Source organism: Nomascus leucogenys, chromosome 18 (genome assembly GCF_006542625.1).
Source record: "Nomascus leucogenys isolate Asia chromosome 18, Asia_NLE_v1, whole genome shotgun sequence".
Lineage (NCBI taxonomy): Eukaryota > Metazoa > Chordata > Mammalia > Primates > Hylobatidae > Nomascus > Nomascus leucogenys.
In genome coordinates this window covers 9,293,199-9,312,096 of record NC_044398.1, presented here as the reverse complement: position 1 = coordinate 9,312,096, position 18,898 = coordinate 9,293,199, and the positions used below count along the sequence as shown (strand labels likewise).

At 40.0% G+C, this 18,898-nt stretch overlaps 1 protein-coding gene across 11 annotated transcripts in view; it reads left to right on the top strand.

Moving 5' to 3' along the window:
• FAM13C (family with sequence similarity 13 member C) overlaps nucleotides 1-18,898 on the top strand; it is a 116,549-nt gene that overhangs the window by 84,156 nt on the left and 13,495 nt on the right. For 7 of the 11 annotated variants that reach the window (XM_012497048.2, XM_003258245.4, XM_012497047.2 and 4 more), the window contains 4 exons: nucleotides 8,447-8,657; nucleotides 9,878-10,016; nucleotides 14,419-14,500; nucleotides 15,946-16,157. In XM_012497048.2, the coding sequence (XP_012352502.2) occupies nucleotides 8,447-8,657; nucleotides 9,878-10,016; nucleotides 14,419-14,500; nucleotides 15,946-16,157 (644 nt within the window). The remainder of the gene's footprint in view (nucleotides 1-8,446; nucleotides 8,658-9,877; nucleotides 10,017-14,418; nucleotides 14,501-15,945; nucleotides 16,158-18,898) is intronic. The other 4 variants (XM_030798800.1, XM_030798799.1, XM_003258246.4 and 1 more) reach the window with 1 other exon arrangement.

The window sequence follows — 18,898 nt, the reverse complement described above, 5'->3', positions numbered from 1 at the left end:
CCCTCATCAAAGAATTATCTGGTCCAGTAGTGCCGAATGGTCAATAGTGCTGAGGTTCAGAAACCTTTGATGTAAAAGCTCTAAAGTGAATAACATCAACATTAGCTAACAATGACCTCTTTACTTGCATCAGGCATTAGTGAATGGATTGGGCATTAGTGGATGGATTTTCTTATTCTTCACAAGAACTCTATGATATAGTTTTCATTATCACCCCCAGATTAAAGATGAGGAAATAAACTTGGAGATGTAACTGGTGATATGGTTTGGCTGTGTCCCCACCCAGATCTCATCTTGAAATCCCACGTGTTGTGAGAGGAACCCGGTGGGAGGTAATTGAATCATGGGGGCAGGTCTTTCCCTTGCTGCTCTCGTGATGGTGAATAAGTTGCATGAGGTCTGATGGTTTTCAAAAGGGGAGTTTCCCTGCACAAGCTTTCTTCTCTTGTCTGCCACCATGTGAGACAAGCCTTTCTCTTCTGCCATGAATGCTAGGCTTCCATAGCCATGTGGAGCTGTGAGTCCAATAAACCTCTTTCTTTTACAAATTGCCCAGTCTTGGGTATGTCTTTATCAGCAGCATGAAAACGAACTAATACACTGGCTGAAGGGCCCAAAGCTGCTGAGTAGAGGGTGGCTGGGTAGAAAGTGGGGAAGTGGTAGTGGGGCTTTCCCCACTCTGACTCCATAGCCTAAACTCTTCATCACTATCCTATTTACCATCCAGCTTAAATGGTAAGTCCCCAAAGTTCTAATATTACAGAATTTGGAATGAAATATATAGCTGGTCTATATACTCTCTATCTAATTAAAGTATTTTGAAAGTCATTTTAAAAATCCATCCCTGACTTTGTCTTGTCAGACTGAAGAGATCTAGATTTGTGGTTGATTTATTTGCTACAGCCCCTCTGTTTCTGTAATTTTGCCTCCTCTGATCGAATCCATCTCTAGGTCCCTGTGCCTCTTTTGATGTGTGTTTACCTGAACTGCATAGTGTATTTCACATGGAGTCAAATACTACAATTTTATTTGTAAATATTAGCAGAGGTACTATAGTTTTACAGAATGTCGCCACTGGAAGAAACTGGGCAAAGTATACAAGGGATCTCTATTATTTCTTACAGCAGCATGTGAATCTACAATGATCTCAATTTAAAAAAATGAATAAATAACGTGAAAATGGGAACAGGGCATTTTATAAAATAAATATGAAATAATTATGCCTGTGGGATTGTTTTCCAAACCCTTCCTAGAGATGTACATTATTTTCTTGGCTTTTTTGTCATATCAGTATATTCTATCAGAGCTCCCCAAATCTCATACCTGATTAAACTAATAGCTTAGTGCTTGCTATTTGTTAGGAGTAGCTGGCTTTGTTTTCTTTAATGGCATCACTTACTGGCCCGCAGTGCAAGTCATCTGCCACTATTGAACCTCTGCTTCATGGTTTATGAGCTTGTTCTATGGTTGCTTAGCATTTCACTCTGAAAAATGTTAACATCATCTGCAAACTCAGATTTATCATTCTGCACTTCCTTTTCCATGCCATTTCTGAAATGTAAAATAAGATTAATTCAGGACCCATTTGCAAGGATTGGTACTGACATGTCCATCATAAAGACAGAAATTAATCACTTCCCTTAGCTGCATATTGTTAAGTGAACTTTGCATCCATTGCAAAACATGGCCCAATCATCATTCAGTTTTGTTTTAAAACAATCTTTGGCGTGAAAATCTTGCACAGACTTCTTGAAAACCAAGATATATTTTCATATCAATGGTTGTTTAAAAATTTCTTCTTCCATGTCATTTCTGAAATGTAAAACAAGATTAATCCAGGATGCACTTGCAAGGATTAGAACTGAATTAATTTCTTAAAATATTAATTCAACTCTGCCCTTTGCAAAAGGTTCTGCCTAGCTCAGAAAGATAGTTCCTTGCAGAACTTTATATGCTACTTGGGTGATTTGGGACAGGTTATTTACTCTCTCATCCTCCTCAGTTTCCTTTTGTTTAAAATGGGAAAAAGCGTACTATCTAATTCCTAGGATTGTTGCGAGAATGGCATGCTATAATATATATGAAGATCTTAGCTCATCTCCTGTGGTAAATGCTCCATAAATGTCAGCTGTCATTATGTTAAAAGCTGGGCATTCTTTCTGTACTCAGAACTCACGTCTCCTTTCCTCCAGTAGATAATGCTTACATTTGTCTTTAAATATGTATTCTATCATAATTTCTAACTACTTCCAGGGATTAGAAATGACATTTCATATTGTTCATTCCCTAGGTCCCCTCTAGAATCTTGCATATGATTGACATTACACTTATTCTCCTAAGCAAAAGGTATTTATAACAGCAATAATCTATAGAGCTGATGGCTGAATAAATACTACCTATTAAATTTGGAATTACATTTGTAACAATAAGAGCTGTCCTGTGCTAAACCTATGACATAACTTGGCCAGAAAAGTTATCTACTATTAATAATTTTTCTGTGATTTTATAACCATCTTCATCATCTATGAAGAAAGGAGCTTTGCATTAACCCCTTGTTTTCTAAGAAAAGATTTCAAAATGTATAGATGACTGTAATACTCTGAGGCCACTTCTCCAACTGCTTTATAGGAAGGAAATATCAGTCCTAAAGCCCAAACTGCCAGGTAGTTAGTTATTTAATTTTTTTAATTCACTTTTTATATTAGACCAAGTACTGTGTTATTATACCTGATTGTATTTGTCTTCAGCTGTTACAAATGAGAGTTCTGAATTTGAAGAGACTTGCCTGGCCAAGGATATAACAACTGCCAACAAGTGGTATCACAGACAAAGCCCAAGCCTCTGACTCCAGAGCCTGGGCTTTTTAACCAGTAGCCTATAGTCATTACAAAAAATATTAATAGATTTTATTTTTCAGAACAGTTTTAGGTTTACAAAAAAATTGAACATACCGAGAGTTCTCAATTACCACTTTTCCCCTGCACACAGGTTTCCTATATATTTTAGTCGCTTTAAAAATACCTTTCTTTGGGTTCTTTTAGTATCAGCTTTTCATGCATAGAAAGACTGCCTGGAAGTGACCAGATGGCATGCCCAGAAGCTTGGTGTCTGACACTGCTCTTGATGCCTCCCAGGCCCAGGGCTAGGTAGACAACCTGTCCTGAATCTTCGAGTTCCTTGAGAATCATACATTCCTGTGGCTCTATCTGGAGCTGCTGGTCCGACTTCCCTGAGTGACTTGGCTAATTCAGCCTAACTCATGACACTTGAGATGAATCATTCTTGACTATACTTTCTAATTGACATGGGATGAGACTAGTAAAGGTACCGCCCACGTCGAACGTTGGAATTTCCTTCAGTGGTCTTTCTGTTTGCTTTGTATATTTAGTGTTCCCCAAACATTCTCCCCATGGTGCTTCTGCTCATAAATGAAAACTCCCATTTGAAAATAGCTTTTGTCATCTTAATAGCAGATTTTTTATCAGCTGTACCACTAAGGTGATCAAGAATTTGCACTGGAATTTCAATTCGATTCAAGAATCGACTAGAAGACTTGGAGAGTCAGGTAGGCTGAAAAGGGATAAGCGTCCAGCACCCAGCTTTCTCTGTATCCCTAGAGGGCACTTCTGAATATTCCACACTATGATGGATAATTTTTCTTTACCTAGCTCCACAGCTCAGGGAGAACCCTGGACCTGGGCAGGACATTGTTCAGCCTTGTTGTTATCTGAGCAGTTGGCTCCATTTTGGTGACATAGGGAGAGTAAAAGATGTTTTCAGAGATCAGAAGCTGTCCATTGGACATTTCCCTTGGTTGTTGCTCAAATTCAATGAGACTGAGAGAGATTAAATAATGCATCCCAGGTCACACCAGTGACAAAACTGGGACGAGAATCTGGGTCTTCCTGAGCCTGTGGCTCGTGTTTTTATTCATTATGGCAAACTGCTTCTTGGGTTTGCAGGGTGACTGTTGTGAAGCCCAGCCCTGTTTTCAGGGTGACAAATTTCCCACCCCTCCAGCTCCCTAACACGTCTAGTGGTCATCTATAGAAACTGGCACATAGGACTGCTTGGAGTGCTGACCTCACTGCTCAGTCAGTCTCCCCGACCCAGAGTCCCTTTACATCTGCCCTCATTCCCACCTGACATGATGATACTGCTTCTTCTCTCTCAGTGCTCTCTAACCAAGGAAGCTCATCTGTTTTCTCAGCCTTGGTTATTGGGATGACTTCAGGTTTACCCATGTTCTCTCCCCTCTAACCATATAGCTAACCCTTTAGTGCCTCAGGAACTCAAATGCGACATACCTAAAACTGAACCCATCATGTATCCATCAGATGTTTTCTTGGTTGTTTTTCATCTTTGTTTTTGTGGCCCTATGTGTTTGGGTGATGATATAATCCTCCCTGCTGTCCGTCCTGAGAGAGGCTGGTTGAGAATGCTAAGGCCTGAACCTCATTAGAATCACGGACATGCTTTTGGCTTATTTATCATTTGAAACCAACAAAGCCTGAAGTTTGGCATTTTGGAATGTCCCTGCATGCTATTTATGAGCCCATCATGATGGGAAATCCCAAGAGTGCAATTTTACGAATCTACACATCTCAGCACCCCATCTCAAGTTTTTGTAGATAGAGATTTACTTAGGTTTGGAATAGCTTTAAATTCACATTAGATAGATTTTTAAATCTGACTAACTCATTTAACCACTGAAATGTAGCATTTGCTCCTGCTTGGGATTGCAGCCTGAGCAGAAGTGGTCTCTTGGCCTTCACACACAGATGGTAACTACATTTCTTCTCTATGTTCCCTTCTGCTCAGTGACTGGGCTGCCAGAAACACTCTGGCTTCCAGTGTCAGAGATGTGGCATCTTCTATGTCAAGCACTGGTCAAACTCTCCCTGAATGGAGATAGCCTAGTTATGCAACCTTTCCTAGTGAATTTAAAATGAAGAGCATATTACTACCAGCCTCATGTAGTTGTTACGAAGATTAAATACATGCAAAAAATCTCAGAATAAGATTGAGGACACAGTGAGTCACCTCATAAATATTAGATATGATGATTATTATGTTTTTATAAATAGGGACTCAGAGTAGTGACAACATGTTGAGGGGTATATTGATTCTTATTTTCCACATTAACCCTGTAGGGTTTCCAAATGAGGTTGGTGTTCAGTAAGAGAAGATAATATTCAACTTTCCTATTTTAATAATAATATTTGTTAAAAATAATGGGTCTCATTGATGCTGTGTTCAGTAGTTTCTATGCTTTATCTTAAGATTTCACCAACTACCCTATACAAAGGATGCATGGGTGAATATTGTTACTTTTCAGAGGAATTTGTTTTAATGTGTATTAGTTTTTAAAAATGTAACTAGTACATCAAATTTATGAATTCTTGGCCATTACTTAGGATGAAGCATAAGCATAAGTAACAGCATTGTTACTACAGTAGTCTCCCCATATCCTGAGCTTCCCTTTCTGCAGTTTCAGGTGCCCACAGTATAGTACAATAAGTATTTTCAGAGAGATCACATTTACACAACTTTTACTACAGTACCTTGTTACAATTGTCCTATTTTACTGTTAGTTGTTGTTAATCTCTTGCTGTGCCTAATTTATGAATTAAACTTTATCAAATCTCTCTCTCTATATAGGAAAAAACGTAGTATATATAGGGTTTGATGCGCTCTGTGGTTTCAGGTGTCCACTGGGAGTCTTGGAACTTATCCCCTGCCGATAAGTGGTGACTACTGTATTGGCACAATGTTGTAGAGGGTGTCTCCTTTTATTTTTCTTATCACAGTCCTGTGAGGAAGACAGGCCAAACAATGAAACTGAGAGAGGTGGGGAAACTGGCTGGAGCCCCACAGAAAGTATAGGCGCACCAAACTCCTGGATCCCAGACCCTTTCCTCTAAAACATACTGCATCGCAGGATGAGCCCCGGCAAGCTGCCCCTTCCTTGGGGATAGAAAGTAATGTGCCCCTAGGGAACAAAGGTTCCACCTTAGTTTAATATTGCCATCAGCTTCTCCCTACTGGGAAGTAGGGTCTGGAAGCAGTGGCCTGGACTCTTCCCAGGACAGCAGCAGCATTGGCTCTGAATCTACCCTAGCCTCTTCTGAGCAAAGAGCTCAATAATTCTGTCTACACAAATACACACACATATGCATGCGTCAGCTGATTTAATTAAGCCCCTTCTCAAATGGGGAGTTTGGACAAAGAACTGAGGGGTTACAAAATTACCAGTTTTTGACTGTGTTGTTTTTCAATTGGTTGCTTTGGGATCTTTCTGGCTCACAGCTTCCTTCAATAGTGAATTGGAGGCAAGGAGGTTAGGATGTTAATTGGGCCACATGGTAAATTATGCAAATGCCCAGGGGAAAACAGATGCCATATAAATGGAGGTTTACAATTACTGTTGCAATGCAGTTTTTTAAAAAGCCATTTGTAGTGATGTGTGATTCTACAAAGTTATATTTTAGGAGTCTATGGGTTCCAGAAACTGAGATCTTTCCCTGGCACTGCTTCACAGTCATGTTACTAGGATCGCAAGTATTTCCATTTTGGCATTATAAAACAGCAACCGAGAAGAGACCTTGTTAGTTTTGACCCTGGGGCCACAAATGAGCTGAAGGGTTGAAGGTCTCAGACCTTTTCTATTTCAGTAAAAATATGGTGGTCCCAGGTGCCTGCTAAAGACTATTTTCTTCCCCATTATTATTTCCAGAAGATATTTCCAAGAAACTGGTAACATGAATAAAACACATTTCTTCTTAGAGCCTAGTGGTTTAAGAAAAGGATTTGATGAGGAACCCATACACCTACTGGTGTATTTTGAAGGTGATATTATATGCTGTGAGTTATTGGTTACTAACACTTATTCCTGTTACTCCTGAGGGCTCTTTCCAAACTGCAGAGTTTTCTGGGTAAATTATTCATGGCAAGGGTGTTGCCTGTGGTGATGTGTGTCAGTCACACCATTACACCTTGTCTTGGGCTGGAGGCACTGCCATTCGCCTCCCTCCAACTCTTTTGTCATCACATCTATTTCTGACTAGCCTCAGCCACTGACAGTGCTGTCAGTGAGCTGCAAAGGCAAAATAGGGGGCGTTATCCATTCTCCAGTCTACAATCCACCAGGGGAGAAGCCAAGTGAAAACACAGGAGGACCAAATCAGACCTTTGATGTTACGCAAAGCAGATTGCATTTCGAGCTCTAGAGAACAAGGAGCCACTCTAAATCTGATTAAGATTCATCTGGTGCCAAATTGTGATAAGTGTTTATTTTGGACAAGCAGATCATCAGTGTTTTCAGATTCTGCTTATTCATCCAGAAAATCTTTTGTTTTCCCCTTTCGTTAGAGAAGAAGTAGTAAGAGAAAGCCTTGGCTGGTCCTGACTTGTCCGTTGAGCAAACTTGAGAAGGAGACTGGGCTGCTTCTTGAATAACTCTGTACAGAGCCCAGGGTGCAGAGCTCCTTCTTCTGGCCCCCTGACTCAGTTTCCTAATGATCTGATCCCCTGCTGCTGTGCCTTAGTCCCCTGCCCTTACTTCCATAGCAGAGGGGTACCTACCTTCTGGATGACCATGAGGTGGGGAACTAACTTAAAAACGGATTGGTTCTAGTGAGAATTCAGGGACAGAGATGGCTGCCCGGGGAGAGGGTTCAGAGCAGGTTTTGTGTATGTTTTTTGTTTTGCCTGAAATAAAATGGTACATAGAGTTTTGGAGAAAAAAATAGAATAATTCCTGATTCTACCATGCTTTGTAGTTGCCATGTAACCTCTTTGATCTTTTAGTGCATCTATTTGTATATATAAACGTGTGTGTTTATATAAAATGGAGTGTTTTGTTTTGAAATTTGTGGTTTCCATTTAGCATATTCTGAACATCATTCCTTGTTGATAAGCAGAGTTCTCCATCATTTTTGATGATTGCTGAATAATTTTCTTTCTGGGGACTCCTCTCCCCTCTCTTCCTCTTGTTTTTCTTTTCTCTCTCTTCCTCCTACTCCCTTCTCTCCCTTCCTTCACTGTTTGTTATCCCTTTTCTTCCTGATAATCTATAATCTTTTGCTCCAGCTCCATTTTATTGTTTTCTTTTTATTGCTCTAACATTTTGTAATATACCCTCTGACTTATGCAAATAATGTGAAATAAAAAAAAGATTGTTTTGTAGTTTGGGGTTGTGTTGATTGTATAACTCACACCAAACTTATTTGTTTCCTTTGTTTTGTTAACAGCTTTGTAATATTTTCTGTCAAGGTTCTGTGAGAATAAACATGACAATATTTTGAAAGCTTTTCATATCCCCAGAAGGAAGAAGTGACAAAGAGGCAAGCCATTGTAATGAATGCTTATGATCTTTATTTAGGAACATGACAGTCTCAAGCCCTCTGTCACTTCTAAGTCTTGATGATTTGTCTCATTTGCCCAGACCACTCACCAGTCCACAAAGATGGGCAGAATGAGGCTGACAGTGCACCAGAAGACCTCCAGTCTGTGGGGACCAGCAGGCTGCTCTATCACATCACTGACGGTGACAACCCACTGCTGTCGCCACGATGCTCCATCTTCAGCCAAAGCCAGAGATTCAACTTAGACCCCGAGTCAGCCCCATCTCCACCCAGCACTCAGCAGTTTATGATGTGAGAAAACTGTTTTGTTATTGTCTTCATTTCATACAGTTTTTCAAATACCACACTGATAAACTACAATGAAGTGTGACTGAAATAGCACAAATGTGCCTGCCTAACACAACTGCGAGACTGGAACAATAAATGACAAAAATTAGTGTACTTGCTAGTTGGGGATGCCATTGCAGGCCTTGATACCTCAAGAGGAAATGGTCATGAGAGACAGGATAGCCCAGGGGCTCACATGTTTGAACATTTTTGGTGAAATGACCAGAATCTTAAGTAAGTATATGTACATGCACATATCAGACATATCACTCTTGATGAGCTCAATATTCTTTCCATGTCCAGTGGTAGCATCAATGGATGAGTTGTGGGAACACTTGGGAGCTGTCCATCTACATTTCTTCTTAGATTCTAGAAAAGTGGTAGCTTACAATAGCTACCCTCGTCCAAATAGTGTGTGTGTGTGTGTGTGTGTGTGTGTGTGTGTGTGTGTGTAATCAGATGCCTGCCCCCTACACATTCCACTTGGAATTTGCATTTGAGATTGAGGAACTATGTGTTTTTTATGTTTAAGTTCCATAAATAATTTTGATGTATAATTAAGATTAAGAATCCCTTGGCTAAAAATATGCCCAGGGAATCCCTGGTTTCTCCCTTAGAACTCATGCCATTTTTTCTTGAATTTATCTAACCCCAGGTCCATGAACTATCTATCGATGGACCTGAAAGAGTTAGTGAATTATTGCTATTGCATGTAAAGTGTGTGTTATGTGAGGGGGTGTATGCAATTTCTGGAAAAGAGGCCCATCCTTTCATCATATTAAAAAAAAAGTCCTGTTATGTCAAGAAAAGTTAACCACTCATCTAAATCTTCCTTGAAAATGTTGGTAGGTGTGGCTTGTGCAACCTATTGAGGACAGGGCCTCAACAGTGCTGTCTCTTTCAAGTCTTAAATTGGCCTCCTCTAAGCTTTACAAAACGCATTTCCTGGAGTAATATTTTCACATTTTACACTAAAGTCCCAGACAACATCCACCCATAACAGAGTTTTGTGATAAGGAGTCTCCATTAATGAGCAGATGCTACCATGGTGGCCTCATCAAATAATGAACTTCCCTCTGGACTTCTCTGACAATCCAGGAATTTTGGTTTGTAGATAGATCAACAGAACTGTTTACTGGAAGCCCACTGTTTTTGATACTCCTTCCTCCCTGTAATCACTGCAGGGCGCGGAGTTCTTCACGCTGCAGCTGTGGAGATGGCAAGGAGCCACAGACCATCACCCAGCTCACCAAGCACATCCAGAGCCTCAAGCGGAAAATTCGGAAATTTGAAGAAAAATTTGAACAAGAAAAGAAATACCGGGTAAGAACCCTGGGGTTTGACATAGGAGCAGATTGGTCAGAGGTGTGTGGATTGTCCTCAGCCTCTGTCCTTCCTTTCTGGGTACCCTTCTTTGCCAGGGGACAGCTCTGTTCCCACGGGCCAACCTGGACCTATCACAGAGTCTTCATCTTCTATCTGTCTTGTTCTCACCTGCTGTCAGTTGATCTCTGCTAGGATATTTTCTAGTAATGGATTACAACTATTATTTCCAAACTTATTTGATTATTGATCTCGCCTTTTTTTTCTGAGAAACAAAATTTGGAAAGCTTTTTAATTATGGTCTTCTTCTTTTTGTTTTTTTTTTTTGTTTGTTTTGTTTTGTTTTTTGTTTTTGCTTTTTCTCAATTGCATTTTGGTAAGAACTTATTAAAGACCAAAGGGAGGAGTCTCCAATTGTGGAACAGAATGAGGGAGAGATGGTTTCTTTGACATTAAAGTATTTCCTAGTTGGTGAATGAGGACCTCTCAAGTGACATCTGTTCAGGCCACTCATAAGAACCAACCCTAAGCCATCCTTTCCCCATCAGAGAGATACTAGTTTTCATGCTAGTACTGCAGTGCAGCAAACATGAGCCTCCTTTCTTCTTATGTAAGAAACAATAGGGTCATAGGTAAGTGTCTTGATGGTCAGTGTTGCTTTTATTTTCTCCAGTGGTGACCATGGCATACAGAAAAAGCATATCCACAGAGAACTGGACAAAGACATTGGGTCTTCGGTGGAGAGCCCAGAACAGCTTGTTATTAGAATAAAAGAGAACAGGGAATAATCTCTCATACATCTTGAAATATTTAAAGGTTCACTAAACACTTGGTACAGAGGCAATTGGAAAGTTCTTGTGAGTATGGAGTAAGTGGTGGGGAGGGAGGTGAGAGTGGATAATATTCCACTCTTCCATTCTTCCTGTCCTGCTTCCCACAGTGGCCTCAAATTCACTGAAGGAGGAGTTTTAAGGAGCAGATTTTAGCTTTGCAAAAATGGGGGAAAAATCAAGATTGGCTTTCCAGGCAACTTTAGTCGGGATGTTGAAGATTGTCTTCCCCAGAGTCAGGCAGTCACCGCTATTTGTTGTCTTTTGCAGAGCAGAAGGGAGCTCAACACATTATTAGTCCAGGATTTTATTTTACAGATAATGAAACTGACACCTGATGGAAATGACTTGCCTAAGATAATTGTGTTCTATCAGGTCTCAACTTGGGTCAGTGGATTACAGATGTGTAGGTTTTGCAATAGAATAGAAGTAAAATTTTTCAGTGTCTGCTTTTTAAAAGATCCAGATATCCTGGGAGAAGTTGATTTCACCTGTTTGCTGCTGGAGTGTTACTGGATCTATGATGTCCTCGTATTGGAAAATACAGAGTAACAACCAGGGGCTCCATTCCCAGCCCCTGTTAACACTCCTTATCTGGCAGTTCTTGAGTTAGACTATTTTGGATTTTAATCCAGCACAGCTACTTAAGAACTCTGTGATTTTGGACTTGTTATGTTTCTGAGTCTCAGTTTGGTCATTTGTAAAATGGAGTATTAGGTAGTGATTTCTTAAGTCTGTAAGTAGTAAATAAGGAAGTACATACATATTGCTTATTACAGTGTTTGGTACAAAGGAAGTAAATGGTCCTAGATAACACTAACTTTTTAATCTATGAGTTATATATTTAAATAGGATACTCCATAGCAGTCTCTACCTTGTCAGAAAATAAAGGAAAACTGTACATGTTAATTCTCCACTGGAGTTTTCTACCCACAGCCACAGATCTTGGATGCTTATTTTGGAAGAGAATTCCTCCTGGAAATATCTCCTGCCTTTGTCTAGAGTTTTCTGAAGCTAGAGCTCACATGCACATGCACACACATGTACACACATACACACACAAACATAGACTTAAATACACATATGGAAGGACAGATCAGGGAGCAGTAGGGGAAGGAGGCTCCTCGGTCACCGCTGCTTCAGTGTGTATAAAAGTCTTTGTAATAATCAGAATCTCACAGGTCTCAGGAAACCCTTGTCCTTCCTGTCAGGGTGCCAGGCTGTGCTTAGAGGTTTGACATGTCAATGGGCTTTAATTGGTTGCTGTGTGTAAGGCTCCCCTTCCTGGCAGCCTGACTGTGGAATTCATAGCACCCACTGCTAATTTTTGAATCTGGGCTCCTGCTGGGCCTCTGTGCTACTTTGATACCCATGTATCACGTATATCTTTCCATCTCTGTTTACTGTAACCATTTTATATACCTACTCCAAATTCTCTACACCTCTACATCTGATTTTGCATTTGATTATTGGACTCTTGGGCTAAGAAAAGGCTGCGTCAGCCAGATGTCTACTTTCAGTGGAATCAAGGAATGTTAGAATTGGAAAGAATCAGTCAGTCTTTTGTCTTATCTGACAACTGAAGAAACTGAGGCCCAGAAAGGGGAAGTGAGTTCCCCAGAATCACACAGCAAAGAATAATTCTAGCCAGAACAGCAATTGAGGTCTTTTTATAACCCTCCCAGTAATCTTTCTAATGTGTCTTTTTGAACCATCTTTGGCAGATCACAAATGTCATACAATGGCACTTAGGAGGTCAATTTTAATTGCATTGAACAAAACCTAAACCTATGTAATTTCCGTGTGTATGACTTTTGGGGTCTTTTGAATCAGAATATTTCACTTAAGAAGTTAAAAGTCTTGAAGATCTACAGCTTGTATATGAGAACTTTCCATGTGATTTGAGAGCTGCCATCCATGTGAGTTTGATTTAACACTTTTAACAGCTTCTTCAAGGGTAGGGAAATAAATTCATTTCAGAAACTAATTTCAGGCTTTAAATTATTTTGTCAGAAATTTAGCCTTAAATTTCTTCTAAGTTCTATTCACCGTAGTAAAAACTTATTTCTTTTGCAGTCACTGGCTTAAGGCCTTAGGATTTTGTGTGTGTGTGTGTGTTTGTTTTTGTCATATTTCAAAAGATGGAAATAACTGTGTGGAACAGATCCAGTGAAGCATTGTTCAACAAGATGTATTCTCAGATCGGAGTGGAGAATTCTCTGAGTATTTTGGGAAACCAAATGTAAAACATTGACTTTCTGTGTAACCAGACTGCTACCCCAACCAAAGTACTAGACTATACAGTGCATCATTCTAGCAAACCATATATAGGACTAGGCTAAGCTGTTTTAGAGAGCTGGGAATTGATGGCCACGTGTCACTGTCCATGGTTCTGAAACCAGGATTTTTTTTTTTTTTTTTCTCCTACCCCTTCCCCATCCCCCTGCCATCCCTCAGAGAAACCAGTCTCCTATTCAAGCTCTTCTAGGAAAGAAACATTGTCAATCTTCTTTTCTATTTTAATTTTAAAATGTATGGTTTTTAAATCACTTTAGAAGTGACAGAATCATGCCTTGTGTTTTAAAATGAGCATACCTAAACTTATGTGCACGTGATGATCCTGTCACACAGTAGTTTTTTCCTTTGAATTTTAAAAATCTGCCATCTTCCTGTGCCTCCCTCTCACCAACAACCTGCCATTGTTGCATGGATTTAGTGGATCCTTAAAGAAAAAATGACAGAACCCCTAGATTTGGTCATTAACTGCACATATTTCAGGCTATTATGTTTATGATCATGTCATCTTGAGCACATTTTATACTTCCTTGTACATCCTTAATTTAAAGTAACCATTAATTTTCTTCAGCCTGCATGTAAGTTCCTATGGTAGCCTTGACTTGTTTAAGAACAGTTTTTGCTGATCTGTGGGGGTAGAGGGACAGTATGTTTGGCTACCACTAGTGAAGGTATTAGAAATCCACGCATCCTCCTAACAGACTGACTTCTCGGGAATATTGTCAGGTTTTAGAGATTCTGGGGTCTCCTTTCTTTAGCTTAGAGGATATAACTGATAAGAGCTAAATCTTCCAGTTTTTCAGTATTCTCCCATGGGTTATGGTCATAAGCATGTGTGTGAGCCACAAGCAAGGTAGTAAGCACTGGTTTTTATCAGTGCAGTCATCTGCAGTGCTATAGAAAATGGCCTGGCAATGGGGTATATATGGGCTGTGGGTGACCTGCAAGGTGATTGACAGTTTGACTGCAGGGGCACTGGCATGGCCAGGACTATGTGAAAAATGTTAGGTGACCAGGCACATTTAGAAATAATGCCCATAGCAAGGATGAGAGAGTAGAGGAGGTCAAGAATATTTACTGTTTCCTAGAGGTAACTTCATCAGAAGCAACTCCATCAGAAATTTCACATCCGAATTTCTCTCCCAGCTTTATATATTCCTAAACTATCTTTGTGTAGCTCAGCTGTTTAAAAATTTTGTTTTTCCTTTTCTCTTTTTCTCCCCCACCCTCTCCCTCCTTCCCTCCCTTCTACCCCCATTTTTTCCTTCCCTTGGTAGCCTTCACATGGTGACAAGACTTCTAATCCTGAAGTCCTGAAATGGATGAATGATTTGGCTAAAGGTCGTAAACAGCTCAAAGGTAAATCCCAGCCAAAGGTCTTTTTTTCCTCATAAAGGAAGCAGTTAAACTAGTGATAATGTGCGCCAGAGCATTTTAGATTCATTTCCACCTGTGCCCTCTTGCACCTTGTTTCCTGCTTAGACTGTAGCTCCCTTTTGAAATAAAGCATCTTGTATCTCTGTCATTGTTTGGCCCCATGTAATAAACCTCCTTACAAAGAAACTGAGGACCTCCAGACTCCCAAGTGGAATGATTCACTTCAATGCCAGGAACATTTCAACATGTGGAGCACTAACCTCCCTAGGTTATTGGATTGTTGGATGTTAGAAACAGAAGAGGCCTGAGAAATCATTTACTCCACGCACTTCAGTGCATGGATGAGGACATTTATGCTCATAGAGAGGGGAGGGTTACATAGCTGGAAGGTGGTGGACCAGGTGTAGAGTGTGGTTCTCCTGCCATATGGGCTAGTGTCCTTCTTTTTCTGTCTTTCTCTGGAGATGGTGGTGAGAGTATTAACTCTAAAATCCATTTAAAATAGACTATTGTAATTTACCAATAAAAAATTATTTTCTTCCTCTCTCCACACTCTAACTTTAATACTTAGAGACATGGGAGTTTTTCCAAATTTCTGGAAGGAGAGTGACTAAAAAGAACTAGAAGGGAATATTAATTTAGTGGTATTAAACTGTAATGATGTGGCAGGTTTATAAAATATGCAATGTTTAAACATCAAGACAAAGTCTAACTAGGAAACAAACATCAAACAAAGAAAATGAGCTGTGTAATTGAGAAATCAATATACATGCCTCATTCAAACAACCAGTACCCTTGCATACTCTAAAATGTAATTCCTTGATAAGTCTCAGGGGGCTTTTTTATTTTTAATTATCTAGGTTTATATAAAGCCACATTGTAATAATTCCTGGATCTTGAAAGCTACCATAAGACAAAACAGAAATATTTGTCAAGTTGGGGCTGACCCTCCCATCTACCCTTTCCCATCCCCTCCTGTATTTCCTTAGGTGTCTACATGCATAATGTCTTCCAGAATTATTTGTGTTTCCACAGGAGCTCTTGATGAACCCATAACTCCGTAATCTAAGTAAATAAATCTTTGGGTGTGGAATTTCGGGTGCTACAGTACATGGCAGGTGGGGCCAGGCACCACTGGTTTACCTGCAAACTCTTCCTCCTCTGAAATATAAACCACTGAGCTACTCCCACACATACCCTCCACCTCCATGAGATCCTAGCCTCTAGAGCCCTGTTTTCACAACTGATTGGGAGCTTATGCTAACGGCTCTGGTTATAACGGCTCTGCCGTTGCCCTGTGGAAAGCCATCATTAGTGTTCATTTCTACAGATTTGGCATCAGGGGAAGGAATTCCTGAAAGTCTCTCCGTTCTTATTAGGACTAGTGGGTTCTCTTTGCTTATGATAACTCAGAGCATTTCTCTTAGAACTAAAGCTAAAGCTATCAGAAGAACAAGGGAGTGCTCCCAAAGGTCCACCTAGAAACCTGTCCTGTGAGCAACCCACAGTCCCCAGAGAAAATGGAAAGCCGGAAGCTGCGGGCCCGGAGCCAAGCTCCTCTGGAGAAGAGACTCCAGATGCTGCCTTGACATGCCTGAAGGAGAGAAGAGAGCAACTTCCTCCCCAGGAGGATTCTAAGGTACATCACCATGTCTTGTTATATAGAGGGCCCCTATACTCCACACAGTGCTAGTGAGATCATCCAGTTTGTCAGAGCACTTTGCCATTACATCAATATTTTTATTAGCCTGGCTCCAAAATTTCAGATGAGTTCCTGATAGGTTACTGGCCACGAGCAGTAGTGCCACATGATGCCAGGCTATGCCACCATTCTGGAGGTTATAGTATTGTATGTTGATAGGAAGTAAATGGCAAGGACACCAGGGTATATCATATCCCTTTCTCCCCAACTCTCCCCACCCGCAAATTAGCAAATGGACCCAAGACTAGGAAATATGCATATTGCCTAAAAGGAAAGGACTCCAATTACAGCCCCTTTCCTCATGTCTTATTAAAAATAATAAAGCAGGGATGATCTATAAATAGTAAGGAAAATTATTTGGTGTTTATATAATAAGAATAGAGAGGTAGGGTTTTTTGGGAGTGTTAGGTTGAAATACAAGTCTTCAGCTTTGGATATCTTAGTTTTGAAGTCTCTGTGAGGCATCTAGATGGAGTTGTCAGGCATTTGAATATATGAGCCTGGAGCTCAAAGAAAAGATTTATTATATTTTACAAAGAAGAAAAGACTGATTAGTATTTACCTGGTTAATCTCTCCTTGTCATGCATATCTATGCTTCCATTTCAATTATGGAAAGGAAGCTTTCTTGTAGTCCCCTGTCTCAACTCTAAGACTGGTGTGATTGACTTTCAGTGCTCGAATAACAGATGTAACTACCCTATCACAGCTCTAACTATCTTGCAGGCCATTTTCTGCTTCTTGTACTACATACATCTTGAACTTCTTACATGGAAGCACTATTTATAGGTCATGACCTCCCCTTTTCTGTACATAGTAGGTATTGAATAAATGTTTGCTGAGTGAATGGAAAAATGAGCAGATGAATGAACAAACTAGCATATTTAATTTTCAAATGAAGTCTTCTTGAGGAGAATCCTGCCTTTCCCTGTTCTATTGTACATTACCTGGTATTAATCATAAAGTGACAACATATTCCAAATCTCAAAAGGCTCAACATATGCCCCTGGATTAGTCATTTACATAAGGACTTGTGATCTACAAGTAGAAATGGGCCTGTGACCACATCTTTCTTTATGAAATACTTTTAGCCTTAAAACAACAACAACAAATACATGTGAGGAGTGAAGAGAAGGTTTCATCCACTCAGCCATCCTATCCCTGAGCCCACCAAGATTCTATGCTTCTGTGATAGTCAGTGGGTAACTTCTGCATATATATACAGAAACTCTCAGGTATATCTGTGGTTTTCCATCCTTCAATGCTTCTGAAGTTCTTTCCAGTATTTTAAAGTCACTTTGACCATCTCTATTAAAGCATCTTGGTCAACGTCTAAATCTCTGTTCTACTCAATTAACAAAGGTAGTAAGAAGAGAGTTGGGATTGATATAGTAGACTTAGAACAGGACTCAGCACTTGAAACAGCCACTTTCTAACCATGGGCACTTGGCAAGTGAACTGATTCTCTGAGATTCAACTTCCTCATCTGTAAAATACAGGTAATACCTACTTATATAATTATCATGATAATAAGAGAGAAGCCTACTGACTTGTGGATAATAGTTCATTTGCAAAAAGATTTAAATGCCAACTATGTGTTGTGAAGTAGAATAGATGCTAGATATAAAAAATAAAAAGATATCGAAGTCATGGGGGGGTGGTCAATGCCCTCATGTACTTCATGTTGTCCTGGGAGTGGGGATACAACAAGAAATAAACAACTCAATAAAAAGAAGTCATTAAAAATGTTGATAAGTACTATGCAGTATATTTGACAGGTGATATGATAGAAAATAATGGGTATAGTTTCTACTTTAGATAAAGTGATTAGGAAGGCCAAGAGGTGACGTTTAAAGAAGAATCAGCAGGCCAAAGAGAGCAGCAGAAAACATTCTCAACAGATGGAATTGCAGGTATGAAGGCCGTGGTGAAAGGAAGAGCTTGTTGTGCACTTTGAATTCTCAGGTTTGAGGGTTGGAGAACAGGATGGCATAAGATCAAGTCAGAAAGACAGATTAGAACCCATCACACAGAACCTTTACAGCTGTGGGAAGTATTGGGAAGTTGTTGAATGGTTGAGAGCAGAAAAGTGACATGACATGATTACATTTAACAGATCTGTCTGATTGCTAAGTGGAGGATACATCACAGGAGAAAAGAATGAAAAGGGGAGATGGAATGGGTGGCTTGGATTAGCATGGTGGCCTTGGAGAGGGAAAGAAGTGGATACATTCAAAGTATATTTTGAACGTAGAATCAAAAGGACATGTTGAAGCATTAGATGGGAGGAAATGAAGGCAAAGAAGAACCCGGGATGGTGATGGGTCCATTTACTGATACAGAGAAAAACTAGAGGAGCACACTAGAGTTGTAGATAAAAACATAAACGAGAAGTTTGGGATATATTACATTTATTATCTTTCAGGAATAGGGTGACCAATCGTCCCAGTTTGCCCAAGACTTTTTTGCTTTTAGCACTGAAAAGCTCACGTCCTGGGAAATGCCTCAGTCCTGGGCAAACTGGGATGGTTGGTCATCCTACTGAGGCATGTAAGTCAAATAGACCCATGCAAATGAGAGTCGGAAGATCAGAGAAAAATCTCCTCGTGCGTGGAAATCACCCTGTATAAATGCCAATCATTTCTATTATTTTTAATGAAGCATCTATTGTTTTAATAAG